The sequence below is a fragment of the Oncorhynchus mykiss genome, chromosome 12 (genome assembly GCF_057628025.1).
Source record: "Oncorhynchus mykiss isolate SJ-2025 chromosome 12, ASM5762802v1, whole genome shotgun sequence".
Classification (NCBI taxonomy): Eukaryota; Metazoa; Chordata; class Actinopteri; order Salmoniformes; family Salmonidae; genus Oncorhynchus; species Oncorhynchus mykiss.
The window spans coordinates 47,077,945-47,097,095 of NC_143033.1; the positions used below are offsets into that span (position 1 = coordinate 47,077,945).

General features: G+C 43.9%; 1 protein-coding gene across 1 annotated transcript; it reads left to right on the top strand.

Moving 5' to 3' along the window:
• The first annotated feature begins 769 nt into the window (after nt 1-769).
• On the top strand, nt 770-17,723 carry LOC110538904 (RCC1-like G exchanging factor-like protein). The gene is made up of 5 exons (XM_090191382.1): nt 770-1,051; nt 1,641-1,770; nt 2,430-2,504; nt 16,188-16,244; nt 17,617-17,723. Exons 1-5 carry the CDS (start codon nt 770-772, stop codon nt 17,721-17,723), a joined length of 651 nt encoding a protein of 216 aa, XP_090047508.1.
• The last annotated feature ends 1,428 nt before the right edge of the window (nt 17,724-19,151 follow it).

Below are 19,151 nucleotides of genomic sequence, written 5' to 3' on the forward strand. Positions count from 1 at the left end.
ACACTTAAATAAAGTCCACCAGTGTGCAATCTAATTAATTATGTGACTTCTGAAGATAATTGGTTGCACCAGATTTTGAAACAACACATTTTTTTCATTTCACTTCACCAATTTAGACTATTTTGTGTATGTCGATTACGTGAGATCCAAAGAAAAAGCCATGTAAATAACAGGTTGTAATGCAACAAAATAGGAAAAATGCCACGGGGGGTGAATACTTTTGCAAGGCACTGTAGGTAGCTATGAATATTACGATTATATCAGTATCTAGGTGTCACTCTTGCATTGAAGCTTGTGTCGTAAAGATTAAAAAGGACCAAGGTTAAAATCATTTGCAAAGATACTGTAGCTAACTTTACTATTTTTTTATATGATGATGAGTGACTGTAATAGTTAGTGGCTAAGCTAAAGGAGTTTTTTTGTTGCTGTCTACAACAATCTAAATGCTGCTTGCAAAAATTCAATGAATCACTACCTTTTTAGTAACAGTGCAATGTTAGATTACTAACGTTAGCCGTGCTAGAAGAAGGGTAGTGCTGTGGTTGCCAATGTTTACCTTGGTTATTTAGCTAGTTTCAAAATGGCTGTATTAACTCTTTGAAAATATATATTTTGTGCACATTAGTACTATAGAGCTAAACCCCACTTACACAACTCTGATTCTAGCAAGACTCTTTCTCTCCTCTCTGTCAAATTTCCAATGACAACCCAATATCTGGCTTTATTATGTGTTCTGTTTCATGATTTCTCAGGTGGCTGAGGGGTGGAGATGTCATTGGCGTGCCTTCGAGTGTATGCCCGACACAGGTTAGCACTTGGAGCTCAGGAATATGCAACCCCCACCATTGTCTCCGGGTCTCGGGAGCGAAAGAACGAGGGTCCAGTGCTTCAGTATGTGGGGAAGCTGAGAAAGCCCAACCACAAAGTGTTCGTATGGGGTTTTAGCTACACTGGAGCCCTGGGCATTCCCAGATTTGAGGTTCCGGACAGTGGCAGAAAAAAGCCCAGGAAATACCAGCTCACATCTTACCGCCTGGAGACAGAGCAGCAGGTAATGTCTCTCTTTAACCACAGAAACACTTAACTGACACACAGACACGTTTCTATACAATTTATGCCAACAGATTTTGTTCCAGGCCAGTTGGTCTACACTCGGGCCGTGTTTGTTCGGTAGGGCTGGGGCACAAAATGTTTTGCATTGGAGAACCAAAATCTGACTTCTTCTTGGACAAGTTCAGGTAGTAGGCTACTTCTCTTATCAAAGTGTTTTCTCCTGTTTTGTGGCTACTGAACAAGATCCCGATTCAGCTAATTGAGGTCTTGATGAGCAGTCAATTGGCTAAATCAGTTGTGTTAGTACTGGGCTGGAGCAAAAGCCTGCACACCCAGGTCTCAAGGACCCAGAGTTGGTGACCTGACCACTGCCTGACTACTACTACTTGACAGCACTGCGTTTTGGCCCCATATGTACTCATTCTCTGGGCAATGCATCTCTACCCATGGCAGGTACGCATATTTGCCATACATGCATTCCGTTTCTAACATGATATGCGAACTGTTGAAAACACAATTGATGTACTTGAATAGATGACACTGACAGACAGTGAGTGACTGACTCCCGAGCTGGTCCCTCTCCTCAGATCTCCTCTGAAGCCTGTGGGTACGTCTTCACACTTCTCTCCTCCTCCACCAAGGACCTCACCAAGGTGTGGGGAATGGTCCTCCACAGAGACTCCCAGCTGGGCCTCCAACGCACCCAGCAAGGCTGCCGTAATAGTTATTCCCTCTCTCACTCCCCCCATCCTCCATGGCAAGCACTCTCTCCTCCAACTTCTTTATTTAAAGGCACAATCTGGGATCTTGCTGTTTCAAATAATAATATACACTCATTGATTGATTAATAAAATAACATAGATGCTTCATGAGTTTAATACAACTACCTTTTCCAAAAATGTAGTTTAACTCCGTTGCTTATAAACATTGTCCATCCCTCAGCTTTATAGCAAACCAAGTGGCGGGGACTGCAGTTTATTGTTTTTTGCATCAAGACTGCAGCTTTAACCGATTCATCCATAAAAGTGGACCAGCTTGTCAACCAAGAAATATTGAAGGATGTGCATAATTTGCTCGATGATGGGTGTATGTTTTCAACGACTGCTGCACACTTTCACCAATCTCGAGTCTATATGATGTAGAGTCCCATCAGCTGCTAATATTCAGATTAATTTGTGCAGCGCCTGCCCTTAGCTGATACCTGTGAACGAGCAAATGGTATGTGTCAGACTAGCCTGACTGCCAGTCTGTCTCTGTTCTCTAGCCAAGGCTGGAAAATGACATTAATGGTGTTTGCAAGAGCGCAAACAAATCTGGGACCAGGGCTAGTGTCAAACCGTCCCAGTGATGTATAAATCTCCTAGTGTTCACTCTAGATAAGAGCTATGACTATGTGCTGGAGCCCTCCCCGGTGCCTCTCCCCCTGGCCAGGCCCAGGAGAACAGGGTTGTGTAGGTGGCACATTGCCGTGCCCACTCCCTAGTGCTCACCGACTCAGAGGGAGGTAAGAGACGGCACAGAGGGTGACATTTTATTTTCCTCATGTAAAATGGCACTGAACTGTTACGAAAATGCCCATATAACTCACAATACTTTGAGCAACAACGATTTGTTACACCTTCCTTTTCTTTTCTCCGCAATTTCGTGATATCCAATTGATAGTTAGTCTTGTCCCGTTGTACGGACTCAAGAGAGGCAAAGGTCGAGAGTCGTGCATCCTCCGAAACACGACCCGCCAAGTCGCACATCTTCTTAACACAATGGTCGCTTAACCCGGAAGCCAGCCGCACCAATGTGTTGGAGGAAACACCGTACACCTAGAGACCGTGTCAGTGTGCACTGCGCCCAGCCTGCCACAGGAGTCGCTAGAGCGCGATGGGACAAGGACATCCCTACCGGCCAAACCCTCCCTAACCCGGACGACGCTGGGCCAATTGTGCCCTGCCTCATGGGTCTCCCGGTCGCGGCCGCCAGCAACACAGGTTACACCTTCCTTTTATGATATACCTGAGGAGGGTTTTTTTATTTAACAGGAATCTAAGTAAACTTGTTTTGGATAAGCTCTCGTGAGACATTCACATAAATGTAAGGTAATGAAAATCAACTAAAATAGCTAGCGCAAGATATAGGTTCCGAGATTATAATTTATACCTTGAATAATGTGCTATCCTGTCTATTTGGGGTTATTTTGCTCACTGTGTGCTTTTTTGCAAAAAAAACTATTTGGATGAAAATATTACCCAAAAACTAGGAAAAATAAGGGGGAATTGATCTGGCAGTTGGAGGACTGCTGGGTTCACATCCTTAAGACATTTCCCTACCGTTGGGACCTTGAGCAAGGCCCTTAACCCAACAACTTGCTCTCCATCCAGGGGCCCCGCAGCTTGACCCTGTGCTCGTCTCAACTATATGTCAAGGGGGGATTGAGAACAGAGCATTTCCATTGAAGACACATTTCCATTGTTCGCGGCGACATGGACAATAAACGTTATTCTATTCTAATTAGTTAAAATTACTGCTCATGGATGCAAGCCAGGGCACTCCTATAACTGACCAGGTCAACCCAGTGTGTGGTCCCTTAAGTGTTGAAAATATTGATGTTGATCCTTCCTGCTATTTTCAGTCAATTTGTCATTTGAATCCCGACCTTCACTTATGCAATTTGCAGAAATATGTTAGAGCCAATGATCGGCAAAGAGGGCGTTATAGTTGCTTTTACGATCCTTTTTTTGGACTTAAGTATACGGTACTCTTTCCGCTGATATTTACTAGGAAATGATGTGGTAACAATCAGTACTTTGAGGTACTATATATAGTAATCTAACAATTGGTAACTTACCTGGTACCTCTTGGTGCCCTGTTATCCTTGTTTTATTTCATCCCAAAGAAACAAACATATAATGTATAGATTAATACTGTGTTATTTATACATTTTCTAAGAAAATACCTTGTCATTTCTCTACTTTAAATTAAAGTGCCACCGTTAGTTTGTTTTACAGACACAGTATCGCAGTAATACAATGCAGCTGAAATGAGTGGCATTCCAATCAGTGCAGTAAGCATAGGTCCTGTCTTATGCTGCACTGTGCTCCATTTTACTGTTAATCTAAGCATATGGATCACCCCCCCACATGTTTCATGTCTCTTTCGTTCTCTCTCTCTCCCACATCAGTGTTCAGTCTGGGGAACAATGCTTATGGCCAGTGTGGAAGGAAGATTGTTGAAGATGAAATCTACAGGTACCACACACACACACACACATTGCGCTATGAATTGTTTACACGCCATATTACTGACGCAGTTGATCAGGCTCAAACAATGCTCAAAATGCAAAGGAAAGTCTGCCTCTCTGCCGTTGTCATGCAACACGGCCGGGTGTATGTTGAGTCATGCTAATGACTCACAGTGTCAAATCTATGCAGGCTGGAAATGTATTCACTCTCCCGGAATTTCAGACTGTGCTGTTCTGCCGAATGACTTCCTATAAGCTTTCGAGTTGAACTACAATCCTATTAGAATTGTGTGTTCAGGGGCCGTATATATGAATCGTCTCAGAGGTGGTGTGCTGATTTTAGGATCAGTTTAGCCTTTTGATCACAATGAATAAGATTATATGGACAGGGGACTGCTGATCCTAGATCAGGGACATTAGGCGAGGGGACTTGGGTCTTTATGCAAAATGTCCGATGGGGTTGGATGGGCAGAGGTGACCTTTTCTGGACAGACCGGCCTCCTTGAATAGTTGATTGTTGGCTGTTCTCCCTCTCTCTTTTTACCTCTCTCCATTGCAGTGCCAGTCACATCATTCACAAGATGGAAGGCTTTTACAGCCCATTGACCCAGCTGTGTTTAGTCTGTTTTGTGTATCGGGGACAGTGAGACACCTCAGCCATTATTGCTACATCTTGTTCAGGTTGTTATTGTAAAAGAGAATGTTTCTCAATGACCCCGATTTAAATAAAGGCTACATTTTAAAATAATGATCAAGGTTAGGATTGAAGTAGGGAATGCTGATCCTGTTCTAACTCTAACTGTTCTAACTGAACATAGGGAAAACTTCACCCTGGAGTGAAAATGCATTTTGTGACTGTTATTGGTGACTAGAACCTGCAGATGCCATGTCTGTCCTGTAGGTGGTGTGCGGGCAGGACCACAGTCTGTTCCTGACTGAAACGGGCAAGGTGTATGCCCCCCCTACATCTATCTATCTATCTATCTATCTATCTATCTATCTATCCATCCTTGCGAAAGTATTCGGCCCCCTTGAACTTTGCAACCTTTTGCCACATTTCAGGCTTCAAACATAAAGATATAAAACTGTATTTTTTTGTGAAGAATCAACAACAAGTGGGGCACAATCATGAAGTGGAACGACATTTATTGGATATTTCAAACTTTTTTTAACAAATCAAAAACTGAAAAATTGGGCGCGCAAAATTATTCAGCCCCTTTACTTTCAGTGCAGCAAACTCTCTCCAGAAGTTCAGTGAGGATCTCTGAATGATCCAATGTTGACCTAAATGACTAATGATGATAAATACAATCCACCTGTGTGTAATCAAGTCTCCGTATAAATGCACCTGCACTGTGATAGTCTCAGAGGTCCGTTAAAAGCGCAGAGAGCATCATGAAGAACAAGGAACACACCAGGCAGGTCCGAGATACTGTTGTGAAGTTTAAAGCCGGATTTGGATACAAAAAGATTTCCCAAGCTTTAAACATCCCAAGGAGCACTGTGCAAGCTGTGCACTGTGCATTTCAATAATATTGAAATGGAAGGAGCATCAGACCACTGCAAATCTACCAAGACCTGGCCGTCCCTCTAAACTTTCAGCTCATACAAGGAGAAGACTGATCAGAGATGCAGCCAAGAGGCCCATGATCACTCTGGATGAACTGCCAGAGATCTACAGCTGGGGAGGGAGACACTGTCCATAGGACAACAATCATTCGTATATTGCACAAATCTGGCCTTTATGGAAGAGTGGCAAGAAGAAAGCCTTTTCTTAAAGATATCCATAAAAAGTGTTGTTTAAAGTTTGCCACAAGACACCTGGGAGACACACCAAACATGTGGAAGAAAGTGCTCTGGTCAGATGAAACCAAAATTGAACTTTTTGGCAACAATGCAAAACGTTATGTTTGGCGTAAAAGCAACACAGCTGAACACACCATCCCCAATGTCAAACATGGTGGTGGCAGCATCATGGTTTGGGCCTGCTTTTCTTCAGCAGGGACAGGGAAGATGGTTAAAATTGATGGGAAGATGGATGGAGCCAAATACAGGACCATTCTGGAAGAATGATGAAACCTGATGGAGTCTGCAAAAGACCTGAGACTGGGACGGAGATTTGTCTTCCAACAAGACAATGATCCAAAACATAAAGCAAAATCTACAATGGAATGGTTCAAAAATAAACATATCCAGGTGTTAGAATGGCCAAGTCAAAGTCCAGACCTGAATCCAATCGAGAATCTGTGGAAAGAACTGAAAACTGCTGTTCACAAATGCTCTCCATCCAACCTCACTGAGCTCGAGCTGTTTTGCAAGGAGGAATGGGAAAAAATGTCAGTCTCTCGATGTGCAAAACTGATAGAGACATACCCCAAGCGACTTACAGCTGTAATCGCAGCAAAAGGTGGCGCTACAAAGTATTAACTTAAGGGGGCTGAATAATTTTGCACGCCCAATTTTTCAATTTTTGATTTGTTAAAAAAGTTTGAAATATCCAATAAATGTCGTTCCACTTCATGATTGTGTCCCACTTGTTGTTGATTCTTCACAAAAAATACAGTTTTATATCTTTATGTTTGAAGCCTGAAATGTGGCAAAAGGTCGCAAAGTTCAAGGGGGCCGAATACTTTCGCAAGGCACTCTATCTATCTATCTATCTATCTATCTATCTCTATCTAAGTTTCACCCATTTGTTAAGTTTGCTCAAAATTAACCCAATAATTCAGACACATGGAACATCTTAAACCGTATCATCCATAATGGGACAAAACTAAATTCAACTAATGAGCTGAATAAAATAGAACATTTGAAAAATAATTAGGAATAAAATCTGAGTAAGATCCCAAACAAATATTACAACCTATATTACAGAACTGCTCCTCCTGCTTACCTCTTGATGCTTATTTTGTGGTTGGACTCATTAGAGTGTCTCTCCTATTTTTAAAGATGGCAAAGTGGTCAATGACATTATTGTGGCTTAGTGGCCCAAGCACTTCAGCCTCAATGGACATGGCTGCAAGACTTGCAAGTAGGGATGCACGATATATCGGTGAAGATTTTGGGAATCGGACGATATTAGCTAAAAATGCCAACATCGGTATCGGCCGATGTCATGTTTAACGCCGATGTGCAAAACCATGTCAAAGCTGATGTGCATACCTATATAACGTAGGTACATAATGTAATGATGCCACGTAAAATGTTGCACTACACATACAACACAGCATTCCTAACCTAGCCCACAATGTCTGCTGTGTGGATCGAGCAGTCAACAAGTCAAGCAGTCATTTGAAAGAGTAAGAAAATGTCATTGACTCAACTCAAAGGCGAAATCCATTAATGTCAACATACTCTGTCGTGGGTGATGTTGGTTTTCGCCGACTGGTCGGGCACCGGTACACACTACCAAGTGCGCTATTTTTCAGATGTTGCCCTACTGGAGTTACACAGTAATAGCGTCACTGCTATTAGCTTCACAACATACATACTATGGAAAGCCGTTTGGGTCTTTGTGTGTCAAAAAAGATACAGTAGCAGTGTCAAAGCTGTACAAAAATGTCTGCAAACAAGCAAACACTGGGCCACGAACGATGTGTTTACAATACTGTATTGGTAATAAAGCATTGTTTGTTCAACCGCAACTTCTGGAGTAACTTTACCTAGCTAGCACCAATACAACCAGCCTGAAAACAATGACCAGTAGAAACTGCAGTCATTTATAATTATTCTTAGGAATGATTTAGGAATCCTTGTGAGTAAATATTAGCTAGGTTGCCACTTGTTGTTCTCCTATTGAAATTAAACTTCAGTTCATGAAAATAAATAGCTAGCCAGCTACTTAACCCTGTTGCCAAAAGCTAACGTTATAAGCAGCCAACTAGCTTCATCTGGCTAGTGAGGCTCGATCAGACTGGGATATGTGTTGTGAAGCTAGCCACAATAAGGATTAGGCGCAATAGTGGAATTTGCGGTTTGCCTTCAAAATAAAAGTATATAATTAACAGTGATGCAAATGAATACAAATAGTAGAATTATATCATACTTTCATTTTGAAGGCTAACTATTGTGGCTAATCCTTATTTATGGCTAGCTTCACATAGATGGGTACGACCACCATTAATCAAACAAGAACTGTCTTATAAATAAGGGTATTATAGATGACACCAGCTATATATTTAGCTAGCTAACTATAGCTACTGAAACATATTATGTCATTTTGCTATGTTTTTGGGGAAGAACATTGTTTGAATCCATGAGCTAGCTAGCTTTTTTTAATGACCAGCACTGTAGGTGCACGAGACAACTTTACCAGCATCATAGCATATGTATCAATGAATCGTTGTGACATATGAAATATGAGTGATAGTGTAATCAATGTGTAATAACTACGTTAAATTATTATGTGACATGCAGTCATATTCACGTCCTGATTGGTCAACATGCTTATTTGACACATCAAATAGTGTTATTTGATGTGTATCTTTTTTGACACGCAAAGACCCAAACGACATTCCACAGAAATCCTGGTTGAGAATGAAACGACTGAACAAATGAACAATGGAACAACACAGCAAGTAAGTGAAAGAAATAGGTTTTGATTATGCTTTACTGGTAATGGGGACATATGTGAATGGCAACAAAATAACTTTTTTGTGTGTGTGTGTGTGTGCGCGTGTGTGTGTGTGTGTAACCTTTTATTTTTAACTAGGCAAGTCGGTTAAGAACAAATTCTTATTTACAATGACGGCCTACCCCAGCCAAACCCGGACAACGCTAGGCCAATTGTGCGCTGCACTATGGGACTCCCAATCACGGTTGGAGGTGATACAGCCTGGATTCGAACCAGGGACTGTAGGGACGCCTCTTGCATACAGTGCCTTAGACTGCACACGTGTGTGTGTTAAATATTTAACTGTACTAGAATGCTTTAAAGGCAGCTAAGGCAAGTAAAATATTGGATATCGGTATCAGTCAAAAATGTCATATCGGTTCATCACTACTTGCAAGCCTTTTCTGACCCATTGTCTTACGCAACCAGGAGTGCAGCTGGCGCAGTGCACTAAAGGACTTTTCACAGGAGCAGCTGCTCACAGGAATTGTAAGGCAACCTGAATGATTTCCTTCAGAGAAGGAAACATCATCATCCAGGAGGTTATGCAGAGCAAGCATATCTTTGGGAGGACATCCAGCCTCTCTTTTCCGGGCAAGAAAGTTTCTGGCCCCCAACATCTCTTCTGTTTTAACATCAATACCGTAGTGCTTGGCAAACTCAGTTAAGCATGATGTATCGAGGAAGTTTTTTGAGTTGGGGCTGCATGCCTGTATGCCTTTGAGCAGACCTTCATCTACAGTCGAGAATCACTGGTCAAGCCCACAAACCATCCTGTCCAAGCAACAACTCTGTTTTCATTGTTTGGGAACTTGACAATTCTGTGCTTAAACCCATGGGCGTCTACACCACAAAATCTCAAATTTTCCTTTGTTTGTGCTTTCTTGCTGCATCTGCCTCTAAAATGTTGTGAATTTCACAGAGGGCTTTGGTTCTGTCATAAAGTTCTGTGGCAAATGCATCTGTGCGTTTGCCTATCAGTGTGTCACATACAGCTTGTATGCCAAAAACAAGCTTCTGCCAGGTCCACAGTCTCTTTCTGGAGGAACTTGTGTCGTCCCTCGGTTATAAAAAGAAGGGACTGATACATCAGTAGCAAATACATGGTGGAGAACTGATGAAGCTTTGCTCTCAGACCAACAGCCATGGGGGATCCAATGGCAGAAAGACCATCAAAAATAGCAGTTCGTGTCCATGACTGTATTTATGGACCGCAGCTGGCATGCCCAGCGAGTGTTTGAGAGCTGTACAAGTTCAGCTGATGCTATTCCAAGTTTGGACTGAGCTTCTTTGAACTTGTGGTGGTTAACTAGGGATGTACTGAAAAACGAATACACATTCTCCAAGAAACTGAAAAACTCAGCAGCCTCCGGAATAGCCCTGCAAGTACGACACAACACCAAATTAAGCTCATGAGCATTGTACATAAATTGCCTCCGGATGCAGCACTCTGAAATGTGCTTGCACACCTCCTTTGGACCCACTCATGACAGCTGCACCATCAGAGGTCTGTGCAACGTACTTTAGGCCTGCTACCCCTCTTATTTGAAGCTACTGTTGCAACTCATTTGCTATCGATTGGGCGTCAAATGACTTGATTTCTGCTAGTGTTAGTAAACGCTCCTTAGCTGTCCCCTCTGTGTCACATACCTAACACACAGAGCCAACTGTTCAGTCTGCCCATCCCTGGCCTCATCCGCCATAATGGTATACATTCCAGACTTTGACATCTCAGAGACTATGGTGTCCGTAGTCTCTTGAGCACAGCATTCGGTCATGTCATTCTGAGATTCTGGAGAGAGAGAGACGTCGCATTTGATGGAGTATTGTACCTTTGCAGGGAAGGGTCAAACTCCTCCAAAAGCTCCATACATTCAAGAAAGTACACTCTATTTGTGCTTTCACTAGATTCATCATTTGCACAGAAAGTGAGTCCCTGTCTTCCTAACATTGAGTTGACAGCAACAATTCTACTCAGATACTCCCTTCTCTCTGCAATATCACTAGCAGGGGCAGATGTTAAAATCTGAGCAATGTTCCCATGATTGCTAGTTGCCTGGTAGCTTTGCCATGCCACAATCCTGTCTCTTTATGTTTGTGTCATCTCAAGTTTACCGAAGATAAACAGTGCTTTTTTCCCATTTTTGCAGCCATTACTGACAACATAATCAAATGTAATGTTTTTTGCCAAAAACTACATGGAAAGCAGAAAGCTGCGTTTTTGTGGACAGTGTAATCGACCCTATTGTATTTCTCAAACCAGCAGTGCTGAAATGCCCTTTTCTGTGTACCGAAACTTTCATGTGGGTAGCTATTCAGCTTCACTTGTCTGGGCCCAGTGCATTTGTCACCTAAATTGCTCTCATTTCTGGAAGGAGTTGCTGCAGCGGCTTAATTACTTTCTTTCTCTGGATCTGTTTGTTGTCCCTCCCTCTCTGGATCTGTTTGTTGTCCCTCCCTCTCTGGATCTGTTTGTTGTGCCTCCCTCTCTGGATCTGTTTGTTGTCCCTCCCTCTCTGGATCTGTTTGTTGTCCCTCCCTCTCTGGATCTGTTTGTTGTCCCTCCCTCTCTGGATCTGTTTGTTGTCCCTCCCTCTCTGGATCTGTTTGTTGTCCCTCCCTCTCTGGATCTGTTTGTTGTCCCTCCCTCTCTGGATCTGTTTGTTGTCCCTCCCTCTCTGGATCTGTTTGTTGTGCCTCCCTCTCTGGATCTGTTTGTTGTCCCTCCCTCTCTGGATCTGTTTGTTGTCCCTCCCTCTCTGGATCTGTTTGTTGTCCCTCCCTCTCTGGATCTGTTTGTTGTCCCTCCCTCTCTGGATCTGTTTGTTGTCCCTCCCTCTCTGGATCTGTTTGTTGTCCCTCCCTCTCTGGATCTGTTTGTTGTCCCTCCCTCTCTGGATCTGTTTGTTGTCCCTCCCTCTCTGGATCTGTTTGTTGTGCCTCCCTCTCTGGATCTGTTTGTTGTCCCTCCCTCTCTGGATCTGTTTGTTGTCCCTCCCTCTCTGGATCTGTTTGTTGTGCCTCCCTCTCTGGATCTGTTTGTTGTCCCTCCCTCTCTGGATCTGTTTGTTGTCCCTCCCTCTCTGGATCTGTTTGTTGTCCCTCCCTCTCTGGATCTGTTTGTTGTCCCTCCCTCTCTGGATCTGTTTGTTGTCCCTCCCTCTCTGGATCTGTTTGTTGTGCCTCCCTCTCTGGATCTGTTTGTTGTCCCTCCCTCTCTGGATCTGTTTGTTGTCCCTCCCTCTCTGGATCTGTTTGTTGTGCCTCCCTCTCTGGATCTGTTTGTTGTCCCTCCCTCTCTGGATCTGTTTGTTGTCCCTCCCTCTCTGGATCTGTTTGTTGTCCCTCCCTCTCTGGATCTGTTTGTTGTCCCTCCCTCTCTGGATCTGTTTGTTGTCCCTCCCTCTCTGGATCTGTTTGTTGTCCCTCCCTCTCTGGATCTGTTTGTTGTCCCTCCCTCTCTGGATCTGTTTGTTGTGCCTCCCTCTCTGGATCTGTTTGTTGTCCCTCCCTCTCTGGATCTGTTTGTTGTCCCTCTCTCTCTGGATCTGTTTGTTGTGCCTACCTCTCTGGATCTGTTTGTTGTCCCTCCCTCTCTGGATCTGTTTGTTGTCCCTCTCTCTCTCTAGATCTGTTTGTTGTCCCTCCCTCTCTGGATCTGTTTGTTGTCCCTCCCTCTCTGGATCTGTTTGTTGTCCCTCTCTCTCTGGATCTGTTTGTTGTCCCTCCCTCTCTGGATCTGTTTGTTGTCCCTCCCTCTCTGGATCTGTTTGTTGTCCCTCCCTCTCTGGATCTGTGTTGTCCCTCCCTCTCTGGATCTGTTTGTTGTCCTTCTCCCTCTCTGGATCTGTTTGTTGTCCTTCTCTCTCTCTGGATCTGTTTGTTGTCCTTCTCTCTCTCTGGATCTGTTTGTTGTCCTTCTCTCTCTCTGGATCTGTTTGTTGTCCTTCTCTCTCTCTGGATCTGTTTGTTGTCCCTCCCTCTCTGGATCTGTTTGTTGTCCCTCCCTCTCTGGATCTGTTTGTTGTCCCTCCCTCTCTGGATCTGTTTGTTGTCCCTCCCTCTCTGGATCTGTTTGTTGTGCCTCCCTCTCTGGATCTGTTTGTTGTCCCTCCCTCTCTGGATCTGTTTGTTGTCCCTCTCTCTCTCTAGATCTGTTTGTTGTCCCTCCCTCTCTGGATCTGTTTGTTGTCCCTCCCTCTCTGGATCTGTTTGTTGTCCCTCCCTCTCTGGATCTGTTTGTTGTCCCTCTCTCTCTGGATCTGTTTGTTGTCCCTCCCTCTCTGGATCTGTTTGTTGTCCCTCCCTCTCTGGATCTGTTTGTTGTCCCTCCCTCTCTGGATCTGTTTGTTGTCCCTCCCTCTCTGGATCTGTTTGTTGTCCCTCCCTCTCTGGATCTGTTTGTTGTCCCTCCCTCTCTGGATCTGTTTGTTGTCCCTCCCTCTCTGGATCTGTTTGTTGTCCCTCCCTCTCTGGATCTGTTTGTTGTCCCTCCCTCTCTGGATCTGTTTGTTGTCCCTCCCTCTCTGGATCTGTTTGTTGTCCCTCCCTCTCTGGATCTGTTTGTTGTCCCTCCCTCTCTGGATCTGTTTGTTGTCCCTCCCTCTCTGGATCTGTTTGTTGTCCCTCCCTCTCTGGATCTGTTTGTTGTCCCTCCCTCTCTGGATCTGTTTGTTGTCCCTCCCTCTCTGGATCTGTTTGTTTGTCCCTCCCTCTCTGGATCTGTTTGTTGTCCCTCCCTCTCTGGATCTGTTTGTTGTCCCTCCCTCTCTGGATCTGTTTGTTGTCCCTCTCTCTCTGGATCTGTTTGTTGTCCCTCCCTCTCTGGATCTGTTTGTTGTCCCTCCCTCTCTGGATCTGTTTGTTGTCCCTCCCTCTCTGGATCTGTTTGTTGTCCCTCCCTCTCTGGATCTGTTTGTTGTCCCTCCCTCTCTGGATCTGTTTGTTGTCCCTCCCTCTCTGGATCTGTTTGTTGTCCCTCCCTCTCTGGATCTGTTTGTTGTCCCTCCCTCTCTGGATCTGTTTGTTGTGCCTCCCTCTCTGGATCTGTTTGTTGTCCTTCTCTCTCTCTGGATCTGTTTGTTGTCCTTCTCTCTCTCTGGATCTGTTTGTTGTCCTTCTCTCTCTCTGGATCTGTTTGTTGTCCTTCTCTCTCTCTGGATCTGTTTGTTGTCCTTCTCTCTCTCTGGATCTGTTTGTTGTCCTTCTCTCTCTCTGGATCTGTTTGTTGTCCTTCTCTCTCTCTGGATCTGTTTGTTGTCCTTCTCTCTCTCTGGATCTGTTTGTTGTCCTTCTCTCTCTCTGGATCTGTTTGTTGTCCTTCTCTCTCTCTGGATCTGTTTGTTGTCCTTCTCTCTCTCTGGATCTGTTTCTTGTCCTTCTCTCTCTCTGGATCTGTTTCTTGTCCTTCTCTCTCTCTGGATCTGTTTCTTGTCCTCCTCTCTCTCTAGATCTGTTTCTTGTCCTCCTCTCTCTCTGGATCTGTTTCTTGTCCTCCTCTCTCTCTGGATCTGTTTCTTGTCCTCCTCTCTCTCTGGATCTGTTTGTTGTCCTCCTCTCTCTCTGGATCTGTTTGTTGTCCTCCTCTCTCTCTGGATCTGTTTGTTGTCCCTCTCTCTCTCTGGATCTGTTTGTTGTCCCTCTCTCTCTCTGGATCTGTTTGTTGTCCCTCTCTCTCTCTGGATCTGTTTGTTGTCCCTCTCTCTCTCTGGATCTGTTTGTTGTCCCTCTCTCTCTCTGGATCTGTTTGTTGTCCCTCTCTCTCTCTGGATCTGTTTGTTGTCCTTCTCTCTCTCTGGATCTGTTTGTTGTCCATATTTCTCTGGGCATGCTTGCTCTCTCTCATTTATACAGCTTGCATGTTGATCCCTGCCTTGCACAGAAGCCTCTCGTTCTGCATGACCCTTTAAGATATCACAAACATCATTTATTTATGCCTCACAAAAGTAAGACATATGCTGTACACATTTAACTGAAAGATTAAAAATCTACTAGCTTTTTTTTTTATAACTAACCTTCATCAGACATGCTCCCTCAGCCCTGTCAGCCTCCAGCTTCTTAGCCTCATTCTTGCCTGCTGTGTTTTGACATGTATTGTTATTAAACTCATATTTACAATAACTCAAGGATTAATAGGTGATATATCAGTTTAAGTTTTAATGTGTTTGTTTGAACTGGTAAAATCTTCATTTCTCAACGGATTGGCCTTCGGCAGAGCTGCTGGCACTGCCTCTCTTGAATCATTTCCGTATATCTATCTAACGTCAGTCGTTAGCTAGCCTACAGTTGAGAAATTGAGGATAATACAATGAATGACATTGTGATCAACACTATGTGACCTTAAAAACCTACTGATATTTTTTTTGCAATGGCCTACTGAATGAAAGCAATTGAGTATAAACAGATATGTGCATGATGTAACGTCATCGGTCTCATTTATATTTTGGCACAGATAGCAAAACAACATTAAATACAACGTTAATTACATGTCCTCGCCACATAACTTATGCTGAATTTAAAAGACACCGTTAACGTTAGCTAGTACGCAACGTCTGTTACACTGTAACTTACAGGCAGCCTCACATATAAACGTATTGGTTAACAAAGCTTTGATTATGACCAAAGTCTTTCTCTCTCTGCTCTAACTTACCACAAATGCACATCGTAGCCTATCTGCATGAGTCCGTCCTGTCAGAGCCTTTTCCAGTCCGTTTACTGTTAGCTAGCCGTCTCAAGCCACAGAAGTAGCTAACGTTAACCATAATGTTAGCTACAAGTAACTTAGGCCTAACAATCACTAGCACGTGCTGCTGCCTCCCCCAGGTCCTAGTGCCCACCCGGTAAGAAGTTTAAGATACGATGGAACTGTTGACGAAAAAAAAAAAGAAATCACTGAGAAAATATATTGACTGATATGTTGATTTATTTAGGGAGGCTAATGAATAGGCCTAGCGCCATCCCTGTCACCCGATATGGATGAAATAACCTTCAAATTAAAGCTGACATTCTGGACTTTAACCTCATAGTCATTGTATCAGTACAGAGCCAAAACAACCACAAATGTGTTGGGGTCCAAATACTCACTGTAGGCTCAAACAGTATCAATGAGGACGAATGCCAGACTGATATGTGAAGTGAAAAAATGCAGTGATCAGTCTGGTTCCACCAGGCTATACTATATGTACCATTAGGTGTTCTAATCATTTTTCTATGGGTGGTCTTTTGTCCATGTTCTTACTTCATGTTCCCTCTCTCCTCAGATTAACTCCCCTTGACTACTTTCTTTTGAAGTGGTGGGCAAGGTGACCCAGAGGGCCTGTGGAGGCACACAGGTGACCATTCGGAATGGTGAGTACCAGGCCCCGTTACATTTTGGCCCATAGCCACTTCCCTTTGCTCCTATCCCTTCCATATTTACCAATCTGAGAAGACTGGGTATGGGAAAGCAACAAGGTGGAATCTCTAATTAATCTATAGGAAGGCATGTTTGGCGTCACCATATTGCTAAAACTGAGTCCTTTCAGATCTGTGAACATGATCAGCCAAAATGAAACTTGTCAGTGAAATAATAGATCACTTGCATCACCACCATCCAAGCACAAGTAATATTGCTGGGCTTTATAGCATAGCATCCCATTCAGTATACTTTTTTTTCATATCCTTTGAATAAATAATATGTAGTGTCAGTAAAGGCAACGTTTGTCTCTGCAGAGAGAGGGGAGGTGTTTGTATGGGGCTACAGCGTTCTTGGAAAGGGCCCTATCTCTCTGAATCCCAAACCCCTGAGTTTGTCCCTCCAACACTGTTTGGTTGCGCCGAGTTTAACCCTGCGGTGACAATGAACCGCATCCACTGTGGACTGAACCCTTTCGCTGCTGTCACAGGTGGGTTAACTCATCATTTTCAGTATGTGAAATTGGTTATGTTGGACAAAAAACTACAATCCCTCTTTAGAGTCACAAGAACTCACAATAATGTTACAATTCAAGCTGAATATGTTGACATATGGGAAGTATGACTTCTCACCCAGGAACTAGTCATGTGGTGCTGTACTGTTCAGTGGATGATGCAAGATATGAAACCTTTCATGTTCTTGTATGTTTTCATATTGTTTACAATTTATTACCCCGTTCCTAGTTCAAGCCATTTGATGATATAATACAATCAAATATGTTGAATGTCTGCCTATTGTAATGGTGCAGGCGGTGTTGATGGAGCTTGTGTTGATCCAGATCGGGGTGAGCTCTTCATTTGGGGAAAGAATGTGAGAGGATGTCTTGGTATTGCAAAGAAGTTGGACCAGTACTTCTCATGGCGGGTGAGACCAGATAAATATAGTTTACTTATCAACTTCTTTGTTGTTATTGATAATTGACATTGGTGTTTTATGCAAACAACTTAGTCCAACTTCTTTGTTGTTATTGATAGACACTACAACAGACCTCCTTGTATGTGTAATGCTACATAGGTGTGTCATACGGCAATATTTTTATGGCATACTGTATTCAATGTATTTTAGGTGACGTTGCCAGGTCATGTGATAGATGTAGCATGCGGGGTGGACCACATGGTGGCGCTGGTCAAGTCTGTCATCTGAGTGTCCCCAGCTGGCATGGACAGAGCCAGTACGCTCTGCTCTTCCCCATGACCCTCCCACTTCCTCGTAACAAAGAAGGGGATCTATCCCTGTTTATTCACCCTGTTCCCCTCATGTCCCCAGGCCGCCTGAACCCCAGAGCCAGCTGTCCTCCATGGGTGGTAGAGAACCTCTGGATCAGGCGACTGTGTCCGCCATCAAAAGCTTCAGGCTGCTCCCTGTGTCTCTAGCTAGCACAGCTGGGATAACATGGAGGCTGAATCTGCAGTATTTCACAAATCTCTATACAGTATTTATCTGACGTCAGTGTTGGATGATGTGGAGATCAGTGGAGCAGCACTAGCTGGCTCAAGGCTGACACGATTCTGCCTAAAATGGACTCCTTGGAGCCATGGATTTTTTTTCCTGCAGAGAAGTGCTGAAACGAGACTGGGTTGTCAGACCTCCCTCCAGAACCATGTGTAACAGTATAACTTTAGACCGTCCCCTCGCCGGGCGTGAACCAGGGACCCTCTGCACACATCAACAACAGTCACCCACGAAGCATCGTTACCCATCGCTCCACAAAAGCCGCGGCCCTTGCAGAGCAAGGGGAACCACTACTTCAAGGTCTCAGAGCAAGTGACGTCACCGATTGAAACCCTATTTTGCGCGCAGCACGGCTAACTAGCTAGCCGTTTCACATCCGTTGCACATGGACATTTGGCATTTTACCGTCACTGTTGATATTTTATACACACACGTACGTATGCTCGTCGAACACCTCATTCCATATTCATGGGCATTAACATGGAGTTGGTCCCTCCTTTGCCGCTATAAACAGCCTCCACTATTCTGGGAAGGCTTTCCACTAGACGTTGGAACATTGCTGCGAAGACTTGCTTCCATTCACCCACAAGAGCATTAGTGAGGTTGGGCGATTAGGCCTGGGACGCAGTCGGCGTTCCAATTCATCCCAAAGGTGTTTTATGGGGTTGAGGTCAGGGCTCTGTGCAGGCCAGGCAAATTCTTCCACACCGATCGAGACAAACCATTTCTGAAACAGGAAAAGGCCTTCCCCAAACTGTTGCCAAAGTAAAAAAACAGCCCCAGACCATTATTCCTCATCCACCAAACTTTACAGTTGGCACTATGCATTAATCAGAAAGGTCTTTCTGCTGCCAATATTTTCCTATGGAGATTGCCTGGCGGTGTGCTCTATTTTATACATTTTATGTCAGCAACGGGTGTGGCTGAAATAGCCGAATGCACTAATTTGAAGGGGTGTCTACATCATTTTGTGTGTGTGTGTATATTTCAGGGTGTTGTATAGCCCTGGAAATAATCTCAATTCACGTAAACATAGCTTGTCCAAAAAATGGTGTCTTGGCACAATTGTTTTGGACAAGCTATGCGGTAAATTGTGCCACCTTTCAATGTGCCAATTCATAGGCAATTTCTCTGCATTTGAGGCTATTAAGCCCATGAAAATGGTTCACAAAATTCTTGATATGTTTAGCAAGCCCAGACCTTTGGCTCTAATTTTGTCTGGCTTTAACCCAGTGCAATTGTCAAACACGCTTGTTTGTCATTTCGACCTGATAAAGCCGGCACTGTTCTATTTTCAAACCCTAGCGTCAGGATTGGTAATTGACCTGTTTAATTTGTTTACGCTGGAG

Excerpts from the sequence above, each read along its gene's own strand:
- LOC110538904 (XM_090191382.1), top strand. The coding sequence starts at position 770 with ATGTCATTGGCGTGCCTTCGAGTGTATGCCCGACACAGGTTAGCACTT. Across the intron at positions 1,771-2,429 it reads ACGCACCCAGCAAGGCTGCC|ATAAGAGCTATGACTATGTG; the intron begins GTAATAGTTATT and ends TGTTCACTCTAG. Across the intron at positions 2,505-16,187 it reads GCCCAGGAGAACAGGGTTGT|TGGTGGGCAAGGTGACCCAG; the intron begins GTAGGTGGCACA and ends TTTCTTTTGAAG.